Source organism: Mus caroli, unplaced genomic scaffold (assembly GCF_978045245.1).
Source record: "Mus caroli unplaced genomic scaffold, Mus_caroli_1 scaffold_13, whole genome shotgun sequence".
Taxonomy (NCBI): Eukaryota; Metazoa; Chordata; class Mammalia; order Rodentia; family Muridae; genus Mus; species Mus caroli.
This window is the reverse complement of record NW_028227268.1, coordinates 119,628,511-119,655,996: the sequence shown is the minus strand read 5'-3', so window position 1 is coordinate 119,655,996 and position 27,486 is coordinate 119,628,511. Positions and strand designations below refer to the sequence as shown.

The window sequence follows — 27,486 nt, the reverse complement described above, 5'->3', positions numbered from 1 at the left end:
AGGGGAAGCTTCCAGACAAGACTGGCTGTGACTTCTGGACAGGTAGTGTCTGTGTGATGAGTATACATAGGTTCCTCGGTTTATGTCTTAATTCTCCACAACAATTAAAGAAAAGGCTTTACAATCCCACCCCCAAGGTTCTACAGCCCCCTCACACCTGTTGCTTTCAAGTCAATGACAACTTCCTATGAGACGCTGCTCAAGGTCTTCTCTGCTAAGAGTGTTCCAGAATTATATCTGTCCCCAGCCCGTCCTGTGCTTGATTTAATTACAACCCAGAAACCTTCAGTTCTCAGCTGCAGATCCGTCCCCCTCTTGGCACACACAACTCCCAGCACTCAGGAGGCTGAGACAGGATTCCGAATCTGAAGCCAGCCTGGGTTATTACACACAGTAAGTCCCAGGCCAGCATGAGCTGCACAGCCTGTCCTTGTCTCAAAAGAAACTGAAGGGGCTGGAGATCTGGTTTATCAGCTAAGAGCACTGGCTGCTCTTCTAGAAGACCCCAGGTTCTAGTTCCAGCACCCACAGGGTGGCTTATAACCACCTATAACTCCATTCCCAGGCGATCTGGTGCCCTCTTCTGGCCTCTGAAGACACTGCATACACACAGTGCACAGACAGGGTGTCAAAACACCCACACACATAAAATCGGAATGAAAATAAATGGCGGGAGGGTGACACCACATTTCAGAAAGCCATTCCTCATGTACAAGGGGAGAAGTGTCATGTGTGCTAGCCACTTATGACACAGACTGAAAGTTCCAAGAGTGCTGTTTACAAAGCCATGCTGACCCCACACTCCCCACCTTGGCACCATCCCCGACAGGAAGAAAGCTTTCCGAGCCTTACCTTTTTAGAGGATGTTCATCTTGGGGTGATAGGCTGGTAGGCTGGCAGATGTTCCTTAGGGTAGGCCCCCAGGGCCACCAGCCACCCCTGCCCCAGCACTGCCCAGCTGCCTGCCTGCTCTCTCTAGTGGCAGAGTCTAGGCTGGTGAGAACATTCTGACACTAGACTATGACATCAGAATAGGCTGCGACCTCAGAGCTGTGACAGGAATGCTAACAGGGTATAAGGCAGGAGAAAGAAAACCCTAGAACCTGACTAGCCCCCTAGAAGTAAAGCCCCAGACAAGAAGGTGGCTGGCCCTGTGCTCGGGTCTTAGAGTTTCCCAGACATCCCTCCCCTCTGAAGATAGTCTAAAAATGAGTCAAATGCACTGAACAATGTTGCTATCCATTTAGAAAGAAGGCAAAGAGCCGGGCGTGGTGGCGCACGCCTTTAATCCCAGCACTCGGGAGGCAGAGGCAGGCGGATTTCTGAGTTCGAGGCCAGCCTGGTCTACAAAGTGAGTGCCAGGACAGCCAGGGCTACACAGAGAAACCCTGTCTCGAAAAACCAAAAAAAAAAAAAAAAAAAAAAAGAAAGAAGGCAAGTGCAGGAACCATCCTCTAGCGCCCCCTTGTGTTAATTTAAGGGATAGTCTTATTTGCTCACCAGGTGGTTTGCCTGCAGACCAGGAGGATCAGGGCAGAGACCCCAAGAAGACCAGGTATCACACTGCCCAGGACAGGATTAAGTGCAGGCTGATAGAAAGTTACCACTGTGCTAACACTACATGTCAAAAATGACACAGCCATGTCAACCTGACAGAATTCAATACCATGTCTGGTGAAAGCTAGTGTTTGAATTCTACATACACAACACACAAAAAATACAATTTGCTAAAATGGGACAATGTGAGCCATCCTACGTGGAAAAGCTTGTTAAACTAGGGCTTGCTCTTGGTCCCATGCTGGTTTGTAACTCAATAAAGGAGCCCAAGCTGGTCTCTAATTCTCTATCTTCCTGCCTCCACTTCCCCAAGTGTGGTATAGGTGTGTGCCCCCATGACCAACTTGACAACCTAAAAATCAAACAAGCAAGGAAATAACACAGGATGACACGTTGCTGACAGTTAAGGATTTTTTTCCTACAGCTCTATTGTGTAGTTTGCAAACAGAGTCTATTTCTCCCATTCTGATCGGGTGCCTTTGCCACCCTTCCCCGCCCTTCCCTGCTTACTTTGCTAGCTATGATCATCAGTGAGAGGTGAGAGTCTGGGCAAGAGTGGACAGCTTTGAGTTTTCTCTGCACATCTCCAAGAAGCACCCAGCATCCACAGTGTGAGGTGGGCTTTTGGAAGTTGCCCTTAATGCAATGGAGGTGATTCCTAGTTTACTGGGCTCTCAACAGACATGGCATTGAGTCCTGATGAGTGAGCTAACAGGGTTGTGTCACCACAGTGCTCACTTAGACCCATCTTCAAACGCTGACATTACGTTGCACTCCTGGCACAAGTCTGTCTTGACCATGGTGAATTGTCCTATTTATATTTTTCTGGACTCTGACTGCTAATATTTTGAAGATTTTTAAAAACCATGTTCACAACAAACATTGAACTGCAGCTCTCCTGTACCATTTGTCTGGTTTTGTATCAAGGCAACTCCGTTTTTATACAATGGCCTGGGAATCTCTCCATGTTTTCTAGAAGACAATGTGTGTACGTAGTATTGTTTATTTTACAAATGTTTTATAGAATTTACTAGTGAAGTCGCCTAGGCATGAGATAGCTGGACGTGAGCCCAGAGTTCATAAGCAATTTAATGTTTTTCTGAGACAGATTTCACTGTGTAGTCCATGCTTGCCCTGGCTGTCCATCCTCCTGCCTCAGCCTCATGAGTGCTGGGATTATAGGCATGCACTACCATGCTTGGCCCTATAAAGACTTATTGGGGTCATTTTACCAAATATGCATCTGTTCTCTCTCTCTCTCTCTCTCTCTCTCTCTCTCTCTCTCTCTCTCTCTCTCTCTCTCTCTCTCTCTCTCTCCTCCCTCCTCTCTCTCCTCTCTCTCTCTCTCTCTCTCTCTCTCCCCTCCCTCCTCTCTCTCTCCTCTCTCTCTCTCTCTCTCTCTCTTATTCCCTCCCTCCCTCCCTGTCTTCCTCTCAACTGGTATTTTCTAGCTCAATAAAATCCCTTTTCAGTCTTTTGGGCAAACTCCAGAGCTTTATACACTGCCTATCACTTTACTGCCAAACCGGAGAGGAGGAAAGGGAGGGAGGGAGGGAGGGAGGGAGGGAGGGAGGGAGGGAGGGAGGGAGGGAGGGAGGTGGGGGAGGGAGGGAGGGAGGGAGGGAGGGAGGGAGGAAAGGAAGGAGAAAAGGAGGGAGAAAAGGAGAGAGAGGGAGAAAGGGAAGGAGGGGAAGGGAGGAGGAAGGGAGGGAGAGAGAGAAACACAATGGAAGTTTGCTCACCTTTGAGGAGCACAGTACTTCCTACTATGGGGCAAATTTTCTGAAGTTTTGTACCCCTGCTGACTACACTGACACAGCCTGCACACTTCCTGCTCCCTGGACCTGACCTGGACAGTCTCCCCCACAGTCTACAAGATTCTGGAAGGAAAAATTCCCTAAATTACCACCTGTTTGATGCTACCTCAAATTCTGGCCTTGTGGCTGCTTAATTTTCAAAGCAAGCACAGGGTCACTGGTGCTCTGTGTGACACAGTTTTGTTTATTCTTTTAGACAACCTTCAGCTTTACAGGTGAGGAAACGTAGAAACAGTGGGATGTGAGCCTAGGCCTATGGTTACCCAAGGCTGCCCATTGTTAGGAGACAGCCAAGCAGGTGTGAGGATGTTAGACAACTGGGCAAGCAAACAGGAACCTCCCTGAAGCAGGAGCCAAGGGAGCAACCACAGGGACAGGTGGAACAGGGAAAAAAGAGACAGCAATTTCAAGGTCAGTTGTGGTGGTGCACACCTTTAATCCCAGCACTCAGGAGGCAGAGGCAGGCGGGTCTCTGCATTCAAGGCCAGCCTGGTCTACACAGTGGGTTCCAGGCAGCCAGGACTACACACACGAAGACCCTGTATCAAATAAAGCCAAAGCAAAGCAAAGCAAAGCAAAGCAAAGCAAAGCAAAGCAAAGCAAAGCAAAGCAAAACAAAGCAAAGCAAGGAGTCCACCAGCATCAAGGGGTACAATAAGGTGACTGCCATGGGCCATTGCTAACACTGAAGTAACTAAATTGGAACCACAGAGCCCACAGGTGGGCTCATGCCAGATGGTTCAGTCTGGGGCGTGGCTGAAGATGCCAAGATGTGTTGACAAAGGGATAAGGCATTGCGTGTGAGGACAGCCCAGTGTCCAAGGACCCTGTCAGACATAAGGGCTGATAAGCAGAGAGTAAATTCAGAAGAGGCACAGATGTGTGACAATATGGAAGGATGAGCCGCATCAAACTCAGGCAGTGTGCATAACTGACCATTTGCTGCAGGGGTTCCTTATTTTGCCTGGGCTCTTCTGTATCCTGACGACCTTATGGGACCAACCTTAAAAAGGCAGGCAGGTGAGCATGGCTTTGCCAGGTCCAGCACGCCCTCCCAAAGTCCAGCTGGCCACCAGATGGCAGCTGTGGACATGATATAAGGTTTTCCACATCAGAGAATGCTTCTTAGCAAGCAAGTCCTGGGGTTGCCCACGCCTCATCGGGGGACCAGGAATTGTTTCACTGTTTGACACATGCTGTTTCCAAGACAGGCCTAAGAGAGAGCTTGAAAATACGAAACTAGGAAAAGACCACCTTGCCAAGATCCAGACAAGCTCTGGCCTCTTGTGACATGTGGCCTTGTCCACCTCCAGCCAGAGGGGAGGTCCTCTGACACATCATCTGAGACTTCCTTCACCATCTGCTAGCTGCCCATAGTCCTGCATTCTCTCTACTCCCTGACCCCAGGGGCCTGGCATTGCCAACTGGGGGTGGGAATGGGAATATTTAGGCCCAGGCAGGTGCAACCTGTGGCCCGAGGAACACACACATCTCATAACAGCTATGAATTCAGCCTGAGGCATTTGTAGATGACAACATCATGACCAGTGTCAGAAGGTTGGACACTCCATGTTACATCATGACCTACCTACCCAGGTATAGGCACTAATCCAGCAGGATAGACCTCCATAGGTCATTAGTGGGCTGATCCCAGTCTGTGGAGTCTGGCAATTGTATATGCTGAGGGGTCAAGAGACTAAGATGTGTGGATACTGGCTAGACAGCCTTGTGCCACGGGGGTGAGGTGGCCTAGGAGCAGTCATCACCCAGCAAAGAAGGCAAAGAGAATTCAATTTAAAATCAATAAAACTGTGGTAAGCACAAGCCAGGCATTGTGGCAAGCATCGTAATTCCAGAACTTGGGAAGAAGGCAGAGGGGTCAAAGGACACAAGTCTTCATGAACCCGAAGGCAGATGAAGGGAACGGTGTCACAAGGCAGTCGGGAAGCTGTAGCCAGCAAATGGCTGAGTCTGAAAGGCAGGTTCAGAGGAGGGCAGGTGCTGCTCTAAGAAGAGACGCCGCCATGAGTGGCAGCCATGAGTGCCCTCAGCCTGAGCATGACAGGTTACAAGTGGGTCTGTGACCCCACAGGGGCATGACAGGCTACAGGTGGGTCTGTGACTCCTCAGGGGCATGACACGGGGCTCCCTAAGGCAGAGAGTCCTTGGGGGAAGGTAGAAATAGAGCTGTGGAATTGCCACAGAGCAGGGTACTCAGGTCCTCAGACAGGGTAGCAGGGCACAGGACGGCTTGCACCATGAACAGTCTATGAGGATGACAGTTGGATGCCTTTCTTCCTTAGAGGTGGTATTCATCACTTTTTTTTTAAGGTGCAGAGAACTCAATTTCAAACCAAACCAAACAAACCAAACAAAACATGGCTGTTGCTACAAGCCTGGGTTGGCAAACATCTGTAATCCCAGCACTCACATGGTGGAAGCAAGAGAACCATGAGTTCAAAGCTAGCCTGTGACATATATAGTAGGTTTTGGCCCAGCCTGGACTATTCCATGAAACCCTGTCAAAGGAAAAAAGAAAGAAAGAAAGAAAGAAAGAAAGAAAGAAAGAAAGAAAGAAAGAAAGAAAGAAAGAAAGAAAGAAAGAAAGAAAGGAAGGACAGGCACAGTAGCCATGAAGTCAGGCCCTTGCAGGAAGACAGAGGGAGAGAAATATGGTCATTTTACCCAGGGTGAGTGAGAGACAGAATAAAGAAAATGCCAGCAGTGGACCAAGGTCATGCCAGGGAGCAGGACAGTGGCAGGACCTGGGTTTCCTCCAGGTGAGCAAGCCCAGCATTGCCTCACCAGGAACACAGGCAGGCTTATAGAGGGTGTGCTCAAACACAGCATACCATAACCTCCAAATCCCTTAGATACATCCGGGAGAAGACAACAGCTCCGCAGAAGACATTGGGAGAAGACAACAGCTTCGCAGAAGACATTGGGAGAACAGATATTTGCCCTCTTTACCATTGGTTTAAAAAGAATGAGCCGGGCAGTGGTGGCGCTCGCTTTTAATCCCAGCACTTGGGAGGCAGAGGCAGGCGGATTTCTGAGTTTGAGGCCAGCCTGGTCTACAAAGTGAGTTCCAGGACAGCCAGGGCTATACAGAGAAACCCTGTCTCGAAAAATCCAAAAACAAACAAACAAACAAACAAAAGAATGAACATAGTCTAAAGACTAGCAGTGGCTGTCTCCCCAGAGATATGCTGGAGGCAGAGCCGGGAAGTACAGGGTTAGCTGTATTCATCAGGCCATGGGAAGAAGAGTGTGTAGGCCTAGATCCCTGGGTCCCTTCTCCCAAAACCCAGAACTGAGGGGAAGGAGAAGGTTGCTCTCTGGAGGAGAGCCTGGAACAAACACAGGGTGACCATTCCCTACTGGGTCCTGTACTGTGTCTGTCATTGTTCCTGTTTGAACGGAAATGTTCCCAGAGGCTCATGTTTTGAATACTTTGCTGCAGAGCTTTTAGAAGGCAGGACCTGGCTAGCAGAAGTAGGTCACCAGGGAAGAGCCTTGGATTCCACCTGCCCCTGGTTCTAGCCTAGCTCTGTTTCCCGGATAACCACAAGTGAAAATGCGCTGCTGTGTGCCACCATGGACTGAGCCAGCTCACTGGATGCCTTCCCTGCCATGTTCAACAGAAATTCCTCTGAAATTCTGAGCCAGAATAAGTCTCCTTCCTCATACTGTCACGCAGTATGTCATGAAGATAAGCGACAAGTTCCGTCAGCAGCAACAGCACACGTACAAGACACCAGTTCCCAGAGTCCAAACTTCAACACATTGGGTGCTTTGGTAAACATGGATCACAACAAAATTGCCAAACTCTTATTCTTCCAACAAAATCAAGTGGAATATATACTGTGATGGTTTGTATATCCTTGGACCGGGGAATGGCACCATCTGAAGGTGTGGCCTTGTTGGAATAGGTGTAACCTGGTTGGAGTGGGTGTGTCACTGTGGGTGTGGGTATAAGATCCTCACCCTAGTTGCCTGGAAGTCAGTCTTCCACTAGCAGCCTTTGGATGATGACATAGAACTCTCAGCTCCTCCTGCGCCATGACAGCCTGGATGTTGCCATGCTCTCACCTTGATGATAATGGACTGAACCTCTAAACCTGTAAGCCAGCCCCAATTAAATGTTTTTTTTGTTTTTTTTTTTTTTGTAAGACTTGCCTTGGTCATGGTGTCTGTTCACAGCAGTAAAACCCTAACTAAGACAGAAGTTGGTACTGGGAGTGGGGTATTGCTGTGATAGGCCTGACCATGCTTTTATTTGACAGAATGTGGATTTTGGGACTTTGTATTTGGAACTCAGTGGAATGCTTTAAATGGGGCTTAATGGGTCATCCTAGTAGGAATAGGGAAGACTTTGTTGCTGGGTAATTTGAACTGTGTTGACGTGGCCCAAGAGATTTAAAGGAGAAGAATTTCAGTATGTGGCATAAAGACTGGTTTTGTGGTATTTTGGTGAAGAATGTGGCTACTTTTTACCCTTGTCTGAAAAGTCTGCCTGAGGCTAAGGTGAAGAGACTTGGATTAATTGCATTGACAAAGGAAGTTTCAAAAAAGCCCAGCAGAGACTTTGTTCTCTGGTTAAGTCTTATGCAGAGAAATTTGAACAAGCATAGCAAGCTTAGAAAGGCCAAATATAAAATATATGGTTCGAGTATTAAAGGAGTACCAGGAAGTGAAATGAAGCAAAATCCTGTGTTCTAGGAAATAACAGATTAAGGGAGTGGGACCTTGGGGCAAGATTCTATCCAGTTTAATTAGATCCAGGCATGGTGGTACACATCTTTAATCCCATGAGACAGGCATGCTGATCTCTGCATTCAAGGTCAATCTACAGAGCAAGAACCATGATAGCCAAGCGTAGGCAGTGAAGGGTTTAGAAAACATAAAGCTAGTGATAATGTAATAGTACAAGGGGATCATGTTCTAGTTCCTGTAAGCAGCAGAACTCGGCAGCTTCAGCCTTGTGGCTCTGGCTCTAGAGTTAAGAATGGAAGGAACTACTGGGAAAATTGATGCTGGTTAGCTGGAGCTAAGGAATTAGCAGTGATTAAGAAGAGACCAGCATCACTGAGGTGAAATCTTCTGGAAATTGTTTTCTGAGAGCACAAAGAAGCTGTGTTCCAGAGACACCCAAGGTTGTACCTCATGCTGCAGCTGGACTTGGTAATGTGTAAGAGTCACTCAGGTGGTACTGCTTGTGAAGGAATGAAGGGATCATGGAGAGAAGCTGAGGCTTAGCACTGTGAGAGGCCAGGGAAGGCCATTGGAGAAGGTGAAGCCTCAGCTGTAGTTGATGGCCCAGGACTGAAGGGGTCATGCAAAGGATTTGAGGCTTGGCACCCTGAAGAGAGCCTATGAGAGGCTATTGGTGAAGCCTAGTTGGAGTGGAACACCCCAGTGTATTGGAGATGTCAGTACCATGGAGTGATCACCAAGAACAGCAGCCTAATGGAGTGGATCAACCTGAGCTTAGAGTGCTACAGAGGGCAGAGCTGGAAAAGTGATGTCAGCCCTTAGGAGGAGTCCAAAAGATCAAATGGAATTCCAGACACTAAAACGAGAAGCTGTAACATTGAAATTGCCTTGGAGACTCAAAGATGTTAAAGATGCCAGAGCCATGGGATACATGCTGAGGAAAGCTGCTAACAGGGAGTGAAACCAGCCCGGGAGAAAGCAGTTTGTTGCAGTCAACAAAGATGAAAAAGGAGTGGAGATCTGAAGACCACTTTGACATCAGCCATGGAGATGCAGAGTTTGGAGTTTGCACAGCTGGTTTCCTGCCTTGCTTTGGGGATTACAGTTAATTAAATTGAATGAATCTCAGAAGAGACCTTGAACTTTGGACTTTTAACATTGTTGCAACTTCTATAGACTATGAGGACTTTGAAAGTTGGACTAAATGCATTTTGCATTATGCTATGTTTAAGTATGGCCCCCATAGACTCATGTTTTTGAACAAGTCTATGGGGACCAGGGAGTGGAATGTGATGGTTTGTATATCCTTGGACCAGGGAGTGGCACCATCTGAAGGTGTGGCCTTGTTGGAATAGGTGTGACCTGGTTGAAATGGGTGTGTCAATGTGGGTGTGGGTATAAGATCCTCACCCTAGTTGCCTGGAAGTCAGTCTTCCACTAGCAGCCTTTGGATGAAGACATAGAACTCTCAGCTCCTCCTGCGCCAGGCCTGCCTGGATACTGCCATGCTCTCACCTTGATGATAATGGACCGAACCTCTGAACCTGTAAGCCAGCCCCAATTAAATGTTGTTTTTTTTATAAAACTTGCCTTGGTCATGGTGTCTGTTCACAGCAGTAAAACCCTAACTAAGACACATACCATAATTTCATAAGTGAGGAAGATTAAAACCACATGCTATAAAAAGGCCCTAATTTTACAGTAAATAGGATGGAGTTCCCTCAGGTGGAATACATGAGACTTCAAAAGAACTGCTGCCTTAGTTTCAAGCAGACTGCCTGTCTGCAGCCTGATATAACCCTTCTGCTTGTGGAAGGCCTGTCACCTTGTCTCATCCATTCTCATCCAACTGTAGGGCCCAGCCATCCTCCTCCACTCAACACCCTGTCTTCCTCGGGGAAGAGACACTTCCTGAGCCTCTGCTGAGGCCACAACCAGCTTTTTCCCAATGGTCCTTCTGGATCATTAGGACCATTAATGGTCTGTTAGGTGCAATTTCCTCCCAGACAAAACCTTCCATCCTGCAGGGAAGCTCCTTTAACTCAGGAAGTGAACAACTCAAAGGCTTCAGGATGTCCCTGAAACTGAATAGATATACTTGGCCCCTCCCTTTCCAGGTCTGTCTAAGCAGTAAGAACAGCAGGAGGTGCTCTCAGACCAACCTGGCTGCCTACTAGAGCCTCAGACCAGACAAGCTGTCTGGAAGAGGCACAGACCAGCTGAGCCACTTGGAAAAGATACCCTCCAACCTGTTGAGATGCCTGCAGCCTGGGCAGTGTGTTCCAGGGCTCCAACTTTTGTGAGCAGGCACCCATGCTGGGGCAGGCTTTGACAATGCAGCTAGCTGTCTTTGATTCATTTCTGCTCTGGTAAGCAGCTCCAGTAAAACTCATTGGTTCTTCCAGATGGACTTTAGCAGTGCTCATACTTTGATCTGCCGTGGGTTCCCTATCTGAAGTGAGGTATTTGATCATGTCTTTTCCCCAAACAGTGTCACACAACAGGATCCCTGCTCCTATGACCTCTCACTCCACCCAAAGCTCCATTCTTTTCCCCTTTACAGGGGTCACTGGAGTCCAGGCTGTGCATCTCACCCTAGCCAGTGAGTTCCTCACCTCTGAGTTCCCTGCATCAAGAGCAGCTTTGGGACACAGAAGGACAGCAATGAAGGTCGTTTGAAGGGTGTATGGGGCGTTTTACCTTACAGCAACTTCACATGAGTGTGTTGTATTCATTTACAAAGAAGGAACTTCTACCATGTGCCACAGGGCTATCAAGAGGGAAAGTTAGTGCAAATAGCACCCAGATTCTGGGCCTGTCACACTTGCAAAAGTCTGCAGTGACTGACTAAACATCAATTTCCTTTATGCATTCGCAAACACACTGAGAGAAAGTTCAGTTAGCAGAAGGATTGATTCAGTTTTGCTTTTGCAAGCACGGTGAGCTTCTGATTTCTTGAGGTTTAACAACTGTGGCCTGATCTTTAGGCACAATTGAAGTCAAACTCCACACCAGGAAAAGTATTTTCTCCATGCCCTACTTCCACGGGGGCCAAGGACCTTGAGAGCCACCATCCAGCAGAGCAGAGGGAACAGATACAGGTGGAGGAAGGACCATTGAGTCATGAGATGTCACAGGACCAGATGCCTCACTGCTTCCAAAACCTGGTCATAACAAGTCCCCACTGAAGGCTATAGTCACATCTGTCTTTCATCAGCTCAGCCTGAAGGTAGCCATTACTCACAGCTATGTTTCAATCCGTGTTCAAACCATCAGATGTAAAATTCCAGGAGAATTGGTAGAGACTGTGGAGGAGGGAATGGCCACTGAAGACAACTGAGCCTCCTGGGAGAGACAGCGGATTCTGCACTCCCACCACTGAACCTGCCCAGCTGTCCTGTCCATCATTCTCCTGGCCAAAGGTCTGAGTCCCAGGTTCTGGCCTGTTGGAAGTAACCTTGTTTAAATGTTAACTGCTTTTTGCCTTGTCAGCCATAAGTGCCTACTGGCACAACGTCTTGGCCTCTGTGGGAAAGTACTGGCACAGTTAACAAATAGCTATAGATCTTGTGGACAGGTACCTAGCAACACATTCTGTTCTGTTTCTCCTGCTGAACTTTTTACCTAGCATTTGGTAACAGGTGCATTTCCCCAGAAAAAAAGCCATTCTATGTCACCCTGCTCCTTACCCCATACCCTGCTTCTATGAGTATATAACCTGTGTGGGGACAATAAACATTCATCAGCTTGATCAGGCCTCCTGACTTGCTGTCCGTTCTTTGCGTCTCTTGTCCCCCATTCTCTCCACAGGTGATCCTCAGACCCTGTTTGACTGTGCCGTGGGTTGGGGCACTGGCCAGATTGGTGACTGCCTTTAGTGTCCCTGGCTCCTGACCACATTCACAGCCCTTTGCTTCAACCCCTGCCATGATCCCCGGGGAGCCACACTTCCACCAGGCTGTGTAGCTCAGTATGGATCTGCACTATGTATATATTGCTCGTCCCTGCTGGGATAACAGTAAACGTGTAAGAAAGCGGAGCATGGAGGGGAGCTGGGACTTCTTACATAGTCAGAATGGCTGCGGAGCTGGAAGTGGGTCTCTCTTCAGTCTCTATGAGCAGCTGGCAAGTCCAGGGCACAATTACAGAGTGGAAAAGCCCATGGGTAAATTTCGGGTGCCCCAGTGGACAGTTGCCTCCACAGTGTGCAATCTGGGTGTCGTGGAAGGATCAGCTGCAGGCCAGAGTTCTGGTCCAACAGCTGGTTCTGACTGGAGAGGCTGGGATGGAGTTAGCAGAGAAAAACCACTCCTCTCTTCCCATTAGCCAGCTGTTCCAGCTGGTACACACTCCCTCAGAAAGTAGGGAGAGCAAGACGGCCCTGGCCAAAGGCCCTGCAGCCACCTGGGATACCACTATATTAGTTGTTTTTCTCACAGTTGGTCTAAGGATTCTTGGTCTCATGAACTTGGGCAGAGCACCACAGTAAGGAGAGCTTGTGAAAGAGGAGTTTCGTTCACTCGTGGCAGACAGGATCCCTCAGGTACACTCCCAGCGGCCTCCAGCATCATCTCACCTCCAAAGTTACCACACTCCTAGGAATGACACAGGAACCTTTCAAGAGAGACCCTTCATATCCCAACATGACAGACTCTGTGGGAGCCATGACCCAAGAGAGAGCATCTAAGGCTGGGGTCTATGCTTCAGGGAAACACGCAGCAGGTTCAAGGGACCGTCACACTGGAATATGCTGCCCTCCCATGGGGCTGTTCTGCCACCAGTTGTGGGCAGGAGGGCATCTGAGAGCTAGGGGACACTCCTCAACAGCATGGCTCCCAGGAATGAAGACGGTAGTACTCACAGTGTGCCTTTCCTGTATACAGTCATGTAATCCTTTCAGCAACTAAGCAGTTGAAGACAAGGGCCCTAAGGCTGGGTGGGGCTTGGGGGAAACTCTGACCAACTGCTTTCTTCTCAAATGAGACCGAGGCACTGGGAGATCAAGGCACTTACCCAGTATCAGACAAGGCCTGGCCCTTGTGCACTGCCTGTGCTATATGATACAGCATTTCACCAAATGTGGAAATCGAGAAGCTGAAGAAATGGAAAGTTAGCTCAGAATAACCATACCAAGCCCTGGAAGGGACCGTGGGGCCTGCGGCATGGCCCAGTTCTTGGCTGCAACCCCTGTGTCCCGGAACTCACACATCTTGTGTGCTCTGTTTTGTTTCATGGGCTGAGCAGAAACCAGCTTCATTCCTCTCAGTCCTGGTTCCCTTTGCATCATAGGGGCTGGGGGTGTGCTCCCTCTGCCCTCATCTGCATATCACCGCTCTTCTGTCCTGTATTTTTCTTCTTTGGTGTTCAGAGGCAACATTTCACTATTGTAGTCCAAGCTGGGCCAGAATTCATGATCACCTGTCCCAGTGGTGACAGGCAGAGAGAAACCACAACACTCAGCGCATCCCCTAAGGAGGTTAGCAGATCCACAGAGGGTGCCATAGAACACAGGCCCCACTGCTAAGCTCAGATCCAGGCCCAAGCTCACCAAGGATACTAAATGCATAGATTCTCCTTGCCCTGTGTGCATGTATATGTACCATGTCCATGCCTGGTGCCCATGAAGGCCAGAGAAATGTATTAGATTCCATGGAACAGGAGTTGCAGATGGTTGTGAGTCACCATGTGGTTGCTGTGAATTGAACCCAGGTCCTCTGGAAGAGCAGCCAGTGCTCTTAACCACTGAGCCACCTCTCCATCCCTTACTGAGTGATTGTATTGGACAGAGTATTGGCTATTTGTCAAATCCTTCCCTTGCATTACTTGAGATGATTGTGTGCCCTCCTCCAATCAAACTGCTATATTACATTGATTGTTTTTTCTTATTTTGAACCTCCTTGGACTTGTGAAATAAATCCTATTTGATCATGAAGCACAACTCCTTAGCATACCCTGTTAGATTTTGTTTATATCTGTGTTCATAATGGATGATGGGCAAGCCGTCTTGTCACATGTTCAGTGGCTTTGGTAGCATGACTGGTTGCATAAAATAAGAGGCATTTCTTCCTGTTGAGTTTTTTTCCCTTGATAGGATTGGTATACATTCTTCTTAAGACCAGTGATGCCATCTGGTCTTGGGTTTTCTTTGCTGTAAAATCTGATTCTCATGCAACACTCTTTATAAATGTTCAGATTCCTGTAGTTAGTCATGGTGGTACATGCACATTTAGACATTCCCCATCTCCTCTTGTCTAGGTCATCCAACTGTACATATTTCTCTTTGTTCCTGCAAGGTCAGCAGTAATGATTGTAAGAAATAAAACAAGAGGCAAAAGTTCATTTGGAAAAGATGCTGACACAAAATTAGCCTTCAGGAAACAGAGCAGCAGAAGATGTGGCCTGATTTCTTCCTGTGATCAGCAGTTGTAGTGGGCAGGTTTCAAGCTAACAAGACAGCTCCATTTTCCAGTCTGGTTTCAGTGATGGCAGTCTTCTCTTCCTGTTTGTTGAGTCTCCTGTTTCACTGCAGGTTTGTCATTATGTGTTTTTATAGCTACAAATTTCTGACAGTTAATCTTTCTGTACACCATGTTTTTGTTTTTGTTTTTTAATACTGTGTTCTCATTTCCATCCATCTCAAAGTACTTTCTAGTTTTCCCTTATAGTGGTCTGAATGAGACTTGCCCCTATAGGCTCATATGTTTAAATGCTTGGTCCCCAGTTGGTAGAGCTGTTTGGGAAGGACTGGGAGGTGTGGCCTTGTTGGAGGAGATGTTACTGTGGGGTTGGCTTTAAGGTTTCAAAAGCTCATGTCATTCAGTTCCCTCTCTCCCTCCCTCTCTGCCTCATGCCTGTGGATCAGATTTAAGCTCTCAGCTACTACTCCAGCACAACCCCTGCCTGCTGCCATGCCTCCCTGAAACCACGGGCTCCTGGTAAACTGTTTCTTCTATAGGTTGCTTTGGTTATGGTGTCTTATCACAGTGATATAACAGTAACTAAGACAGAAGTTGGTACAAGGAGTGGGGTATTGCTGTTATAGGACTGGCCATGCTATTTTTGGAGGAATATGGAAGACCTTGGTACTTTGGAAAAGGAAGGCAATTAACACTGTAAGCAGGGCATAATGGGATATCCTAGTGGGGACTTGGAAGACCGTAGTGCTGAGAGCTATGTGGACTATGGAGGCCCAGCTCAAGAGGTTTCAGAGGGGAATAATATTAGCAACAGGGATGAAGACCATTCTTGTGATATTTTGACAAAGAGCTGCTTTTGCCTCTGTCTTAAGAATCTTCCTGAGGCTAAGTTGGAGAGTTTGGGACTAATTATGTTGACAGTAGAAATTTCAAGACAGCCTAATACTGATTTTGTTGCACGACTATTAGTGATAACTCTTAAGCAGATCTAAAACAAAAACAGGCAAGTAGGGCAAAAACAAATAGAAAATGTACAGTTTGAGGAGACAAGGAGAAGCAGGAAACTTAATGTTGGAGCCAAGGCTTGTGCTGAAAGAGGGAAGGAGACTAAGGAGAGGCCTGATCTGAAATGGAATGAAGGGAGGGGGCCTGGGGGCAAGACCCCACAAACTAAGCTTCCACTTACAAAAAAGAAAAGGCCTCCAGAATTATCTGGTTCTTAAAAAGACACCATGACCAAAGCAATAACAAATAAAAGCTTCTTCTAGTTTTAACTCAAGGAGAGGGACAGGCTCCACCTCAAGCATGCAGCCATGTTTGCCATGTGATTCTTAGCTCTTGTAAGGGGGCTGTGATTAAGGAAAGTCACTGAGGACAGCTGTGTGTCAGGAGAGACCCTGCATGAAAGAGTGGAGGGGTCATGGCAGGAAGCTGTGGAAGTGATCGGGAGCAGCCTGAGAAAGAGATGTGTGTTGCAGGCAACAAAGCTGGAAGGAACACCTAAGCCCCTGACATCAGACATGGAGACGGGGATTTGGAGTTTGCTCTGTTGGGTTTGGTCCTATTTTGGTTATTTCCTCACTGTGTCGCCTCCTGGAACACTAATGTGTACTCTGTAGCACTGTGTGTTGGAGGTATATAACCTGCCTGGGCTGGTTTGTTTGTTTTTACAATTACAGGGTGTTACAATTAAAACATTGCCTTAAGTCTCAGAAGAGGCTTTGGACTTTGGACTTTTAAACAGTGTTGCGACTGTTAAAGACTACAGAGACTTTTGAAGTTACAGTGAATGCATTTTGTACTATGATGTGGCTGCAAGCCTGTGGGGCCAGGGAGTGGAATGTGGTGGTTTGAATGGGAATGGCTTTATAGGCTCAGCAGCCAATAGCACTTTAGCTGAGTTCCTCCCATCCCAGGAACCCACAAAGTGAATCTCCTCTGAACTCCACAAGCACACAGTAGAACTCATGCGCCTAAGCATCACACACACACACACACACACACACACACACACACACACAGGCATGTCCAAACATACACCCACAAATAAACACATAACTGTAAATGGCTAACCTAGTAAATACTGCAGAAAATGAAGCTCTTGGAGCCATTCATTCACAGTGCTTCTCTGTAAGCCTCAGGTTCCCTCGCTCTGACGGCATGACTGAGCCCAACCCCATCTTTCACCACAGCTGCTTCCCACAGGCAATCACAGAGACCATGGGTCCTCAGGGTCAGCACAGCATGAGAGTTTCCTGTTGAAAGACTACACTTCCCAGATTCCCTTGCAGACTAGGGAAGTCATTTTCACCCTTATAAGGAGCTGATTCCTTTTTCTCCTGGAGACATTTTGGGTAACAAAAGTGCCTCCTAGCAGTGAATAAACAAGGTCCTGCCCAGGCTCAGACCAAGCCTCTCTTTCCACTGTCTCTCCACGGCTGCTTTGATAATCTAATGTGGCTCCTGGATGAGGGCTCCATAGCCTCCTCCACTGCTGTGCTTAATCTGTACTTGTGCATACTCGAAATAAAACACCTGCAGGTGGCTCCCTAGACCACTGTGCGGCACAGAAAAATAACAACCTCTGACTAGAGCAATGGCCCAGAAGTTAAAAGCATTTGCTGTTTTCAGAAGACCTGAGTTTGAAGGCTTACAATTGTCCACAGCTCCTGTCTGAGAGCATCTTGTACCTTCTTCTGAATGCTGAGAGAAACACACACACACACACACACACACACCAGGCATACACAAAATAATCATACCAATAAAATAAATAAATCTTAAGAAAACAGCCTAGTGGCCCATCCACAGACAACAGGCTAAATGAACTATGGTACCTCCATACAATGAAAAACCATAGTGCTTTTATGTACTAACAGGAGACACATTTAGGATAGATAGCTAAACAGAAAAGAGCAGTGAAGTGTTGTGTTTTAAACCAGCACCCACTTGGGCATGTGCATAAAGATGGCCATCTCCAGCACATCTGATGGCCTCCAGTGAGAGACCAAGGTAGGTAGCTAGGATCAGGAGTCAAACATGGGTTTTATTCATAGGCTTTTGGAACTCTGGACTTACAGATCATATGAAGACTTTGCTTGGACCATTAGAATTGGTGTCCTGCCTGGCCTAGGCAGCAGCTCTGGGAAACTCTCCTAACTGCCCACAATTATAACCAGTCTGAGGCCCAGTACTCCATCTGGACACCCACCCTACACCACTGCTTCTGGGTTTGGATCACAATATCTGAAGCACATACTGAAATCCTCATAACCATCCTGATTAAAAAAAAAAAAAAAAGGCACACACAGCTTCTGGCACTCCAGGCATCCCCATTCCCCAGGACTGCCACCCACAAACACCTTGGCTGAATAGCTTCCTGACGGCAGATGGTGCGTCCAACCAAGTCGGGAGGCCTTCTGAATTGGACCACACTACCTTGGATTTCCTGGTCATGGCTGTTCCCAAATGTCCCAGTTCCTCTAGACTACCATGACACCACTCACACACACCCTGTGCTGAAGCATCACTACCTGACTGAGTTTTCATCACACGGATAGCCTTGGCCTTGGCCAGCTCCAGAGCGGTGATCCAATGCTGCCGGTCCACCTCTGAGCTGGCCTTGAGGTGGTAGGTCCTTGCCCCGTTGCATAGCAGGATTCCACAAGAGTCCTCTGTTTCAAAGTGTGTGGAGGCCAGGTTGATGGTCGCACGGCAGGTGTGGGCCATTTCACCCTGGTTTCTGTGAGATTCAAGAGAAGGTATAAGGTCAGGCTCCTGAACGTAATAGTTCCAGACCAAAGAAACTCTCGAGGTAAATCCTCATCTCATTCCTGGAGAGATGGGAGACCCCTGGGATCACCAGTGGGAGAGAACACCTTTCTGCAATGGACCACATCTGTCCACCATGGGGAGGGGTAGGAGGCTAAACTCTGCCATGCCTGCTATGGTATGAGCCCTTGAGGACACTAGAAAGTGGAGAGAAGCCCAACAGTCAAATGGGGTCTGTAGCTTCCATGCCAGGCTCTTTCCACTAAATCTTGGAGCCAAGAGAAAGATGTTGCTACTAAAGCAGAGATTAGAAACCCAGAGTGCAAAGGGAGGACCCAGGTATCTTTGTTTTGAGGTAATCTGGGAATGGTATTGTCCTTGAGACTGTCATTCTCTTCCATCAAGACAACCAGAGAGCAAGGATACTACCTATCATCATTGCTCAAGGCGATGACAGGACTGGCATGATGCTACCTCATGACAAAGGGACAACCCCTTCACTAGTGACAAGATCATGGAGCTAACACTATCAGGGGTGACTGAAGGACATATTATTTCCATCTGGACCCCATGTCTAACTGAGATATGACCATCACAAGAGGATTAACCTCACTCACCCTCTTAGACACTTGAAGGAAATCCAGAACCCCATGAGAACCCCAGATCTGGGCTAAAGAGATGGCTCAGTGGTTAAGAGCACTGTCTGCTCTTCCAGAGGTCCTGAGTTCAATTCCCAGCAACCACATGGTGGCTCACAACCATCTGTAATGGGATCTGATGCCTTCTTCTGGTGTGTCTGAGGACAGCTACAGTGTACTCATAATAAATAAATAAATCTTTAAAGAAAAGATCTATAATTTAAAAAAAAACACATTAAAAAAAAAAAAAAAAAACCAGACCTTTCCACAAAGGGCTTTGCAAAGGGAAAAACAGTTGACAAGCATCTAATACTGCTATGGTGGGATGAATTCACTTGGCAATTTCCTGCCTGTTCTTGGCTGTATGTTAACTTGACTACATCTGGAATTAACCAAACCCCAAGAGGCGAGGTGCAGGAAAGATTTTTCTTAGTTAAATCATTTGTTTGAAGTAGAAAGACCATGCTTAATCTGGATATTTGAGGTGGGAAGATCCACCTTTAATCTGGGCCACACTGTATTAGTCAGGGTTCTCTAGAGTCACAGAACTTATGGATAGTCTCTATATAGTAAAAGAATTTATTGATGACTTACAGTCGGCAGCCCAATTCCCAACAATGGTTCAGTCGCAGCTGTGAATGGAAGTTCAAGGATCTAGCAGTTACTCAGTCTCACATGGCCAGCAGGCGAAGGAGCAAGAGCTAGACTCCCTTCTTCCAATGTCCTTATATTGTCTCCAGCAGAAGGTGTAGCCCAGATTAAAGGTGTGTTCCACCACACCTTTAATCCCAGATGAAAGGTGTAGCCCAGATTAAATCTCCTTAAACTCGGAGATTTAATCTTCTGGAATCCATAGCCACTATGGCTCAAGATCTCCATACCAAGATCCAGATAAGGATCTCCAAGCCTCCAGATAAGGGTCACTGGTGAGCCAATTCTGGATTGTAGTTCATTCCAAATATAGTCAAGTTGACAACCAGGAATAGCCACTACACACACCTTCTGTTAGCAGCCCATAGAAAGGACACACAAGAAAGAAGTGCCACACCAACCCCAGGAGGATCTGTGTGACAAGTTCCTCAGACTGAGGCGATAGATTTCAAAAGAAGGAGGCCTCCTGGAGCCGGTTGTGGAACTCTTGGCCGAAACAAGAGTATTGAGCCGTGGTTCTCTTGGCAACTTATCTGTTTTATCTTTTCTATTCCTTTTCCTGTTTATGAGATGCTCCTGGTAGCCTAGGCTCAGATCTTAAGTGAGAATACTGGGTAAGAAGCCATCCCTTTCGATGGAGTCATTAACTATGACCTCAGCTCCAGGAAAACCAGCATTTCACTTTATAAGTCATGTATAAGAGAGTATTGATAAATAAAAACTTTCCCAACCATAAAATTTTATATGGCTGTATATGTGTAAGAAAGCCTTAAATAAAAATAATTAAAACAGTTTTCATTTATACTTTGAAGATTTACAGAAAAACAGGAACTATATGTTAAACAGTAACTGATCATAAAAATTCATTAACTTGTTTTTGGAAATTTGTCACTAACCATAGATGATTTTTCTATCTTACTGTGCTAAATGATTATAATAATATCCATTCTACCTGGCTGCTTCATTGAATATACTTTTTTAGAAGTTGTAAAGCCGGGCGTGGTGGCGCACGCCTTTAATCCCAGCACTCGGGAGGCAGAGGCAGGCGGATTTCTGAGTTCGAGGCCAGCCTGGTCTACAAAGTGAGTGCCAGGACAGCCAGGGCAACACAGAGAAACCCTGTCTCGAAAAACCAAAAAAAAAAAAAAAAAAAAGAAGTTGTAATATCTGAATGATTTTGTGTTTTACTGTGCCAAATGATTATTACAATATCCATTCTATTTCACTGCTTCACTGAACACAGCTTTTCAGAGTTGTTACAGCTGCTTCTTTATGCATGCATAAAAACCCTTGTCTGAGAGCTGCAAAATACACTCAGATTCAAACTGCCTCTGTGCTTGTTTCTGCTTGTCACCGCCAAATCCTTATCCACCTAGCCTCCAGGACCCTCATCCCAGGGTTTGCCTGCATCAGAGAGAAAGTTTTGTTTAGCTCATATCAACCAAGCCCCAAAAGGCTTATAAGCTCCACCCTTCCAGCTTTCAGAGACTTCCCACAGCACTCAGACCCTGTTGGTGGCTAGGGTTCCAGTGTCTGTCAGCAGTTTTCTTGCCAGATGTCCCATAACCCTCAGGGTCTTTTGGCATGGACACCAACCCTGCCACACAGTGCCTGGCCTCTGCTGCTCTCTGTGACCCCCCTCAATCTCGCATCCTCCATGCCTTCATTACCAGCAATGTCAGGGAAGCCCCTGATGCGTGTGCTCTCCCTACCAACTCAGGATGCCTGGCCACCCTGGACCGCAGCTGTTCCAGCTGTGTCCTGACACTGGGGAAACACTTTCCTAGGCATTGCTTCTGAGGATCAGGGAACCCAGTCAGCTTAGACGGCCTTTATTTAAATTAATTTAGACACACCAGATGGAGAGTTTCACCCTTCCATATTGTCCCAGTGCAGCACTGGAGGATTCTCGAGATTCCAGTCTTTAACAAGCACCAGCATGAATGCTGTCCTGTCCTGAAATATCTTCTGACAAAGATTAGCCCATTATGTTGAATTCCTCCACTCACGTGCTTAAGACACAGACAGAATCAAGAAACAGATTCTTGGCAAAAATACATTTGTGGTTCTTAGCCCAATCCAGATAGAATCTTTGTTCTTTGAAAGCTCCATCCACATTTCTCTCTGTGCTCTTATCTTCTAAGTTCTACCAGAATTTCCCATCAGCCTCTGCTTGTGGCACTCAGTGGCTTTCCTAAACCAAAGATCCAAAGTGTTCCCCATTCCTCCTACAAAACAGTCCCAAATGCCTGAAAGCCACATGGCCAGGTTCGCCACAGCCACAGCCCCACCTCCAGGACAGCTTCCGTGTTAGTTTCTTCTGTGTTGCTGTGATAAAACAACCAACGAAAACAGTGTAAGGCTTGTTTTGGCTCAAAGTTAAAGGCATAGCCCAGCTGATCAGGCACAGCAGCAGCTGATCAGGCACAGCCATAGCAGAGCAGAAAGCAATAAACAAATGCGTGCACGCTGCTTAAACAATCACAATTGGCAAGCCCAGAAAATGATGCTGCCCACCGTAATCAAGGTAATTCCTTCCCACAGCACTTAACGTAATTCAGATAATATTTCACAGAGGTTTTCAGATCCCGTCTCCAGGTAATCCTGGATTCTGTCAAGTAGACAGCAGCCATCACAACACCCAACAAATGATCCTCTTTTATCTGAAGAATGCCTTCTCTTTCTAGATCCGATCTGCTTTGACCACAGCACTTTGAGAAAATGATGTGGAGCAGAAGCAAGGCCCAGCTCATGGATGCTGGCATCAGAGGAAAGGTATTCCATTCACAGACAAGGCAGAGCTAGTGGTGTCTGTCACAAGCCTGGAGTCAGATTTAATTTTAGGCTCGAGGCTGTTTAGGTGTTAAATGCTACAGTGACTAACCACCAACAGCACTCTTGCTACTTGGAAAAAATAAAAGGGACATAGACTATGCTCTAGGCACAGGCAAAGCTTGTAAGAGCAGGAGAATTCACATGGCTTTCGATAACTGGAAAAGTTCCGTGATCATGGTGCCAGAGAGCAGGAGAGGCAGAGAAGCAGGAAAAAGGCGAACATGGAGAGAACATTAAGGAGTTATATTCTTATACGGTAGGTCTCCTGGGCTTAACACTAGAAAAGAGGGAGGATCACTCACTCCAGATGTTTCTGTGGGAGATGGAAGAAGCCAGGCCGCTGTGCCAAGCCAGTCAGTGTTCTACTGAAAGTTGTCCACTGGCCTAGAACAGATCACAACCCACCTATCATATATGTACACACACACACACACACACACACACAGAAACCCCACCTACTGTATATATAATAAGTATACCCAGCAGTCCATGAAGACACAGCAAGGACTGGAGGGGTAAATGGGTGAGAAGTGAGCTACTTCTTGTCAACAGCAGCATAGCCAGTTATAGACTGACTGCTGTGACTGTTAAATCTTGTTAACTTGCTTGGGATCAAGTAAGAGACACTCTTTGGGTGGCTCTGTGAGGCTATTTCCTGAAGGGCAGGGGCTCCTCCAGAGTGAGCAGAACCTTCCCTTGGCAGCCTAGATATAAACATGGATGTGGGGAAGGCAGTCTGCTCTCCTTTATAACCTGCTGTGAGTGTATCCACTTGGTTGATGTCACCGCAGCTGCCATCCTTTACTGACATCAAAACCCAGTTTCTTCAGTCTTCCAAAATGAACTGAAAAACAAACAAACCAACCCAGAAAAGCCAGTGGCTCTGCAGGAATCCTCCAGGTCTTCAGCACCAGATCAGGCCTACTGAGGAATAAATACCCCTACACATACACCTCCCCGTCTCCCATCCACGGACTGAGCAGACACTGGGGCCTCAGTCTCTCCAGAGTACAGACAGACATTGCTGGATTATGCAGATGAAACAGTGTAAGCCGATTCCCCTAAATCCCTCCTTTGTGTTATATATTTATGTTTATTTTCAGTTTTGTTCCTCTAGAGAACCCTGACTAATACATGGGCGAGAATCACTAAACACAGTGTAGAATTCTGGATTTTCCAATCCAGAAAAGACTGGACAGACTACTGAAATTCAAGCATAGCCTGGAGCTTGGGTGGTAGCCTTCTCGTGGTGCTGGTGTCCTGGGTTTGGTGAGTTCCAGAGGAGAACCCCTCATCTGCCATGTGAGCAACTATTTAAACTCCTGAGTCACCAGGACAAAAACAGACCTGAAAGCAGAAGGGGTCTGATTGCCTTGGGGGGTGGGGCGGGGGGGGGTAAACAGGAGTGGGAGGGGATAAGCGAGGTCAGAGGATGAATGTGATCAGAATACACTACACACATAATGAGATTGTCATAGAGAATCCAAACACTGTAACTAATATATGCTGAGTTGCAAACCAGAGACAAATGGCTGAGGTGCCTGTTTAACATATTCAAGGGGAGCAGGAGGCCAGGTTCTCCCTCAGTTCAATGGGGTCCTCCTGAACTCTTGTCCCCTACCCTGAACTCTCCAGCCCAAGGGGTTTAGCTGCTCTTCCCTTTATAATCCATCCATTTTGGTTACCCCTCTTCTTTGGGCCCCCTGGCTGCTGCACCTCGTTCCCTTCTCTTCTCTCTCCTCCCCACATGGCTCAGTCGGGTCATGGGCACTCCAGGCTCTCCCAGATGTCTTCTATGTGCCCCCCTTTTATCCACAACAAATCTCCTTCACCACACCGAGGACCAGTTTCCTTTCTCTCCTTTTTATTTCTTCCCCTGCCCATTTAATATATGCTAATAAAATAACTTTTAAAAAAATTTAAAATAAGATGCTTTGAAAAAATGAAAATGGCACAGATTAGTGCTCCTAGTTACCTAGTGCCCAGACAGACGGAATCTTTAGTCACAATAAATTGTTATTTTTTAAATCAAGGTCTTTGATCTTCCAGTTTATTTCTTATTTTACTATTTGGAAGAACTATGTAGCCACTATACAGATCTGAGGTCAATGGCCTTTCAGATTGCCATAGCCTGCGGAAATTCTGGCTGTGGAATTTAGCACTCCTTTCCCTCCCATGTCGGTGTTTCACTTTCCCTCCACTCTGTGCCAGCCACAGGGTTTATTCTTAGCCTGTTTGTTACATTCGTTTTTTTTTTTTTTTTTTGAATTTCAATGGCTTCAAATGCAGTCTGCCTAAATTGCAGGAAGAGACTTAGACCTCAGATTGCGGGAGGGTGGGGGGGCACAAGGGGAGCACGGGATGGGGGAACTCCTGCTCTCCGTGCTTATAAAAGGCTTCATTTTTCCCTTTAAAAATCCCGGTATTAAGGTGTCTCATTGATGAGCCGGGCGTGGTGACTTTAATCCCAGCACTTGGAAGGCAGAGGCAGGCGAACTTCTGAGTTCGAGGCTAGCCTGGTCTACAGAGTGATTTCCAGGACAGCCAGGGCTACACAGAGAAACCCTGTCTCGAAAAACCAAAAAAAAAAAAAAAAAAAAAAGATGTCTCATTGATAAAGGCTTTTGCTGCTAAACCAGACCACCAAGTTCAATCCTGGGACCTCTATGATGGAAGTAGAGAACTGATTCCTGAAAATTGTCCTCTGATCTCCACAAGTCCCATAGAAGACACGCACACACACACACACACACACACACACACACACACACACAGAGAGAGGGGGGGGGTAAATAAATGTAACCTTTAAAAACCTATAGGATATAGTTGAAAGCTGGGTGTGCTGAAACAGAACTCCGTAATCTTTGCATTTGGGAGACCGAGGCAGGAGGTTCAACCATTCAGGGCCCCATCTAGATTACGTACTAAGTTTGGACCATCTTGAACTACATGAGACTCTGTCTCTGAATGGCAAGTGAACAAACAATAAATATATTTTTTAAAAAGCTTGGTTGAAATGCCAAGGAATGTTCCAGAGCTTCTCAAAAGCCTAGCAGGTAGAATAGGCTCCGCCCAGCCTGCTGGAACCTATAAAAGCCTCTTGGGCACTCCCCACCTTCCCACTGGAGGTTCATGGAGGTGTCAAACAGCCCAAAGCCGTCCTTCTTACCAGCCCTGGGCAGCTATAGTGGGCTCCTCCCGACAAGCAGCCCATGGCATAGGTGTCCAATCACAACAGTCAACACTCACCACAACAGAGCTCTGCACCTCTTACAAGGGATTTGGGTTGAGGCTTTTGTATTATCCAATACACTCCAAGAAAACAGTGACAGAAACAGGTGACAGGACTGCGTGACAAGTTACAGTGGACATCACCTACTGTGGGAAACAACAGGGGTGTTGGGGAAGGAGGAAGAATGGAGGAAAGCCCATGTCCAGCCAGAGTTCCTCCTGTGTTCTGGGCAGGCGGACATGGGAGGGCTGCCAGACACTTTCCACTCACCCCCGGGTGGGCATCTAAGCCATTGACCCCACTGACCCCATTCGATGAGGGGTGGACAAGGGGCAGCCCTCGATACCAGGGGCCCTGGGATGACACCCTGTAGCCCTGGGTTATGGGAGAGAGTGCAGAGGGAGAGAGGTTCCCATGCAGGCGAGAGTCCTTAGTCCGGGCCTTGACTGGAGCACAGGAAGGCCTTCTGATGGGAGATTAGAAACAGCTCATTAGGAGAAAGCCTATCCCATCCTCCAAGCCCAGCGGGCCTTGATGAACAGAGACAGTCTATGGTTTTAGAGCTTTATTGTAAAGAGGCAGGGAGAAAGGAGAGAAGGTAGAAAGAGAGAGGCCTACATAACCAGGATGGATGACACAGACTCAAGCAGATCCCTGAGGACTACAGCATCACCCGAGTGCCTGGGTTTGATTAACGTAGGAAAATACCTCTGTGTCTCTATGCAGTATGTTCTGAATCTCTCAAAGCAAGTGAATCTTGATTCTCTTGATCTTGCCGTAGGTTGGGTCTGGCCAACTGTTGAGGCTCTGAAGGCATCTTTCTGATTGTTCCGGTGCAAAGTATTTGGCTTCTTTTCAATGACATTGAATCTCCTGGACAAGCAAACCCTCGTTGTCTGCAACATTAAATGCACCCCCCTCTGGATGGACTGAGGGGTTTCCCAGCCTTTCCACTCTGCTTTCTGATCCCGATTCTCACTGTAAGCTCGGCTGAGAGCCACTGATAATGCCACGGCCTGAAGGCCATCCTGACTCCATGTTTCCCTTCATCAGGTTAGCCAGTCCATTCAGCCTTACTCAGAGTGTCAGGGTGTGCTGCAAGGTAAATTATTTGCAAGAATAAAACACAAATTGCCTTGGGTCCTATTTCTAGGAGAATTCTTGTTGCCATTTAAAGCTCATTTGCTTGGCCATTACTGCCCACGGTTTTATGGACGCTTTGGTGTTCCAAGTTCCCACAGCACTTCATTAAGCTCTGCTTACCAAATTCTCAGCTTCCTTTAGCTTCCCTAAAGATTTCCAAATTCCTCCTCCAAGCCAGCACCTTAGGCCTAAGAACCACAAGCTCAAGTTAGCCCCACAAGAGCCCCACTCCCACTTCTCTACCCCCAGTTTCTGCTTTAATCATTTCTACATCGCCGTACCCAAACTCCTGGCCCAAAACCTTGAAGAGGAAGGATCCGTTTTGGCGAACACTTTTGGGAGTGTCAGTCCGAGTTGAGAAGAGTGTGTCTGAGTTTACTTCATGGTAACTGGGAAGCAGAGTAAGGGAAGAGACTCGGGGGCCTGATAAAGACATCCACGTCCTTCCTCCAGTGAGCTACTTCCTCCAGTTAGGCCCATCTTCAAGATATCCCATGGCTTCCCAAAATGATGGCACCCTGGAGTCATCAAGTTCACGTTCAAACAGGCCTGTGTGATATTTCCCACTCAAAATGTCAACCCTTAGTGATTTACCTATGTGTAAGGATACAGACCTTCTGTGCCACCTCAGAGAGCTTCTGCCACTCCTCCAGATTCTTCCTAGGAATCCCATCTAGGCTGTCAGTCCTTGAGTCACATAGAAACCCCTT

General features: G+C 47.1%; 1 protein-coding gene and 1 long non-coding RNA gene across 4 annotated transcripts in view; one reads left to right on the top strand and one right to left on the bottom strand.

Moving 5' to 3' along the window:
- Positions 1-27,486, bottom strand: part of Osbp2 (oxysterol binding protein 2) — a 174,273-nt gene that overhangs the window by 115,355 nt on the left and 31,432 nt on the right. For all 3 annotated transcript variants that reach the window (XM_085829153.1, XM_021177839.3, XM_021177838.3), the window contains exon 2: positions 18,040-18,248. In XM_085829153.1, coding sequence (XP_085685279.1) covers positions 18,040-18,248 — 209 coding nt within the window. The remainder of the gene's footprint in view (positions 1-18,039; positions 18,249-27,486) is intronic.
- On the top strand, positions 14,537-26,617 carry LOC115032344 (uncharacterized). Its single transcript, XR_003838025.2, has 3 exons — positions 14,537-14,619; positions 22,254-22,341; positions 26,415-26,617. It is a non-coding gene; the product is annotated as an uncharacterized LOC115032344 (long non-coding RNA).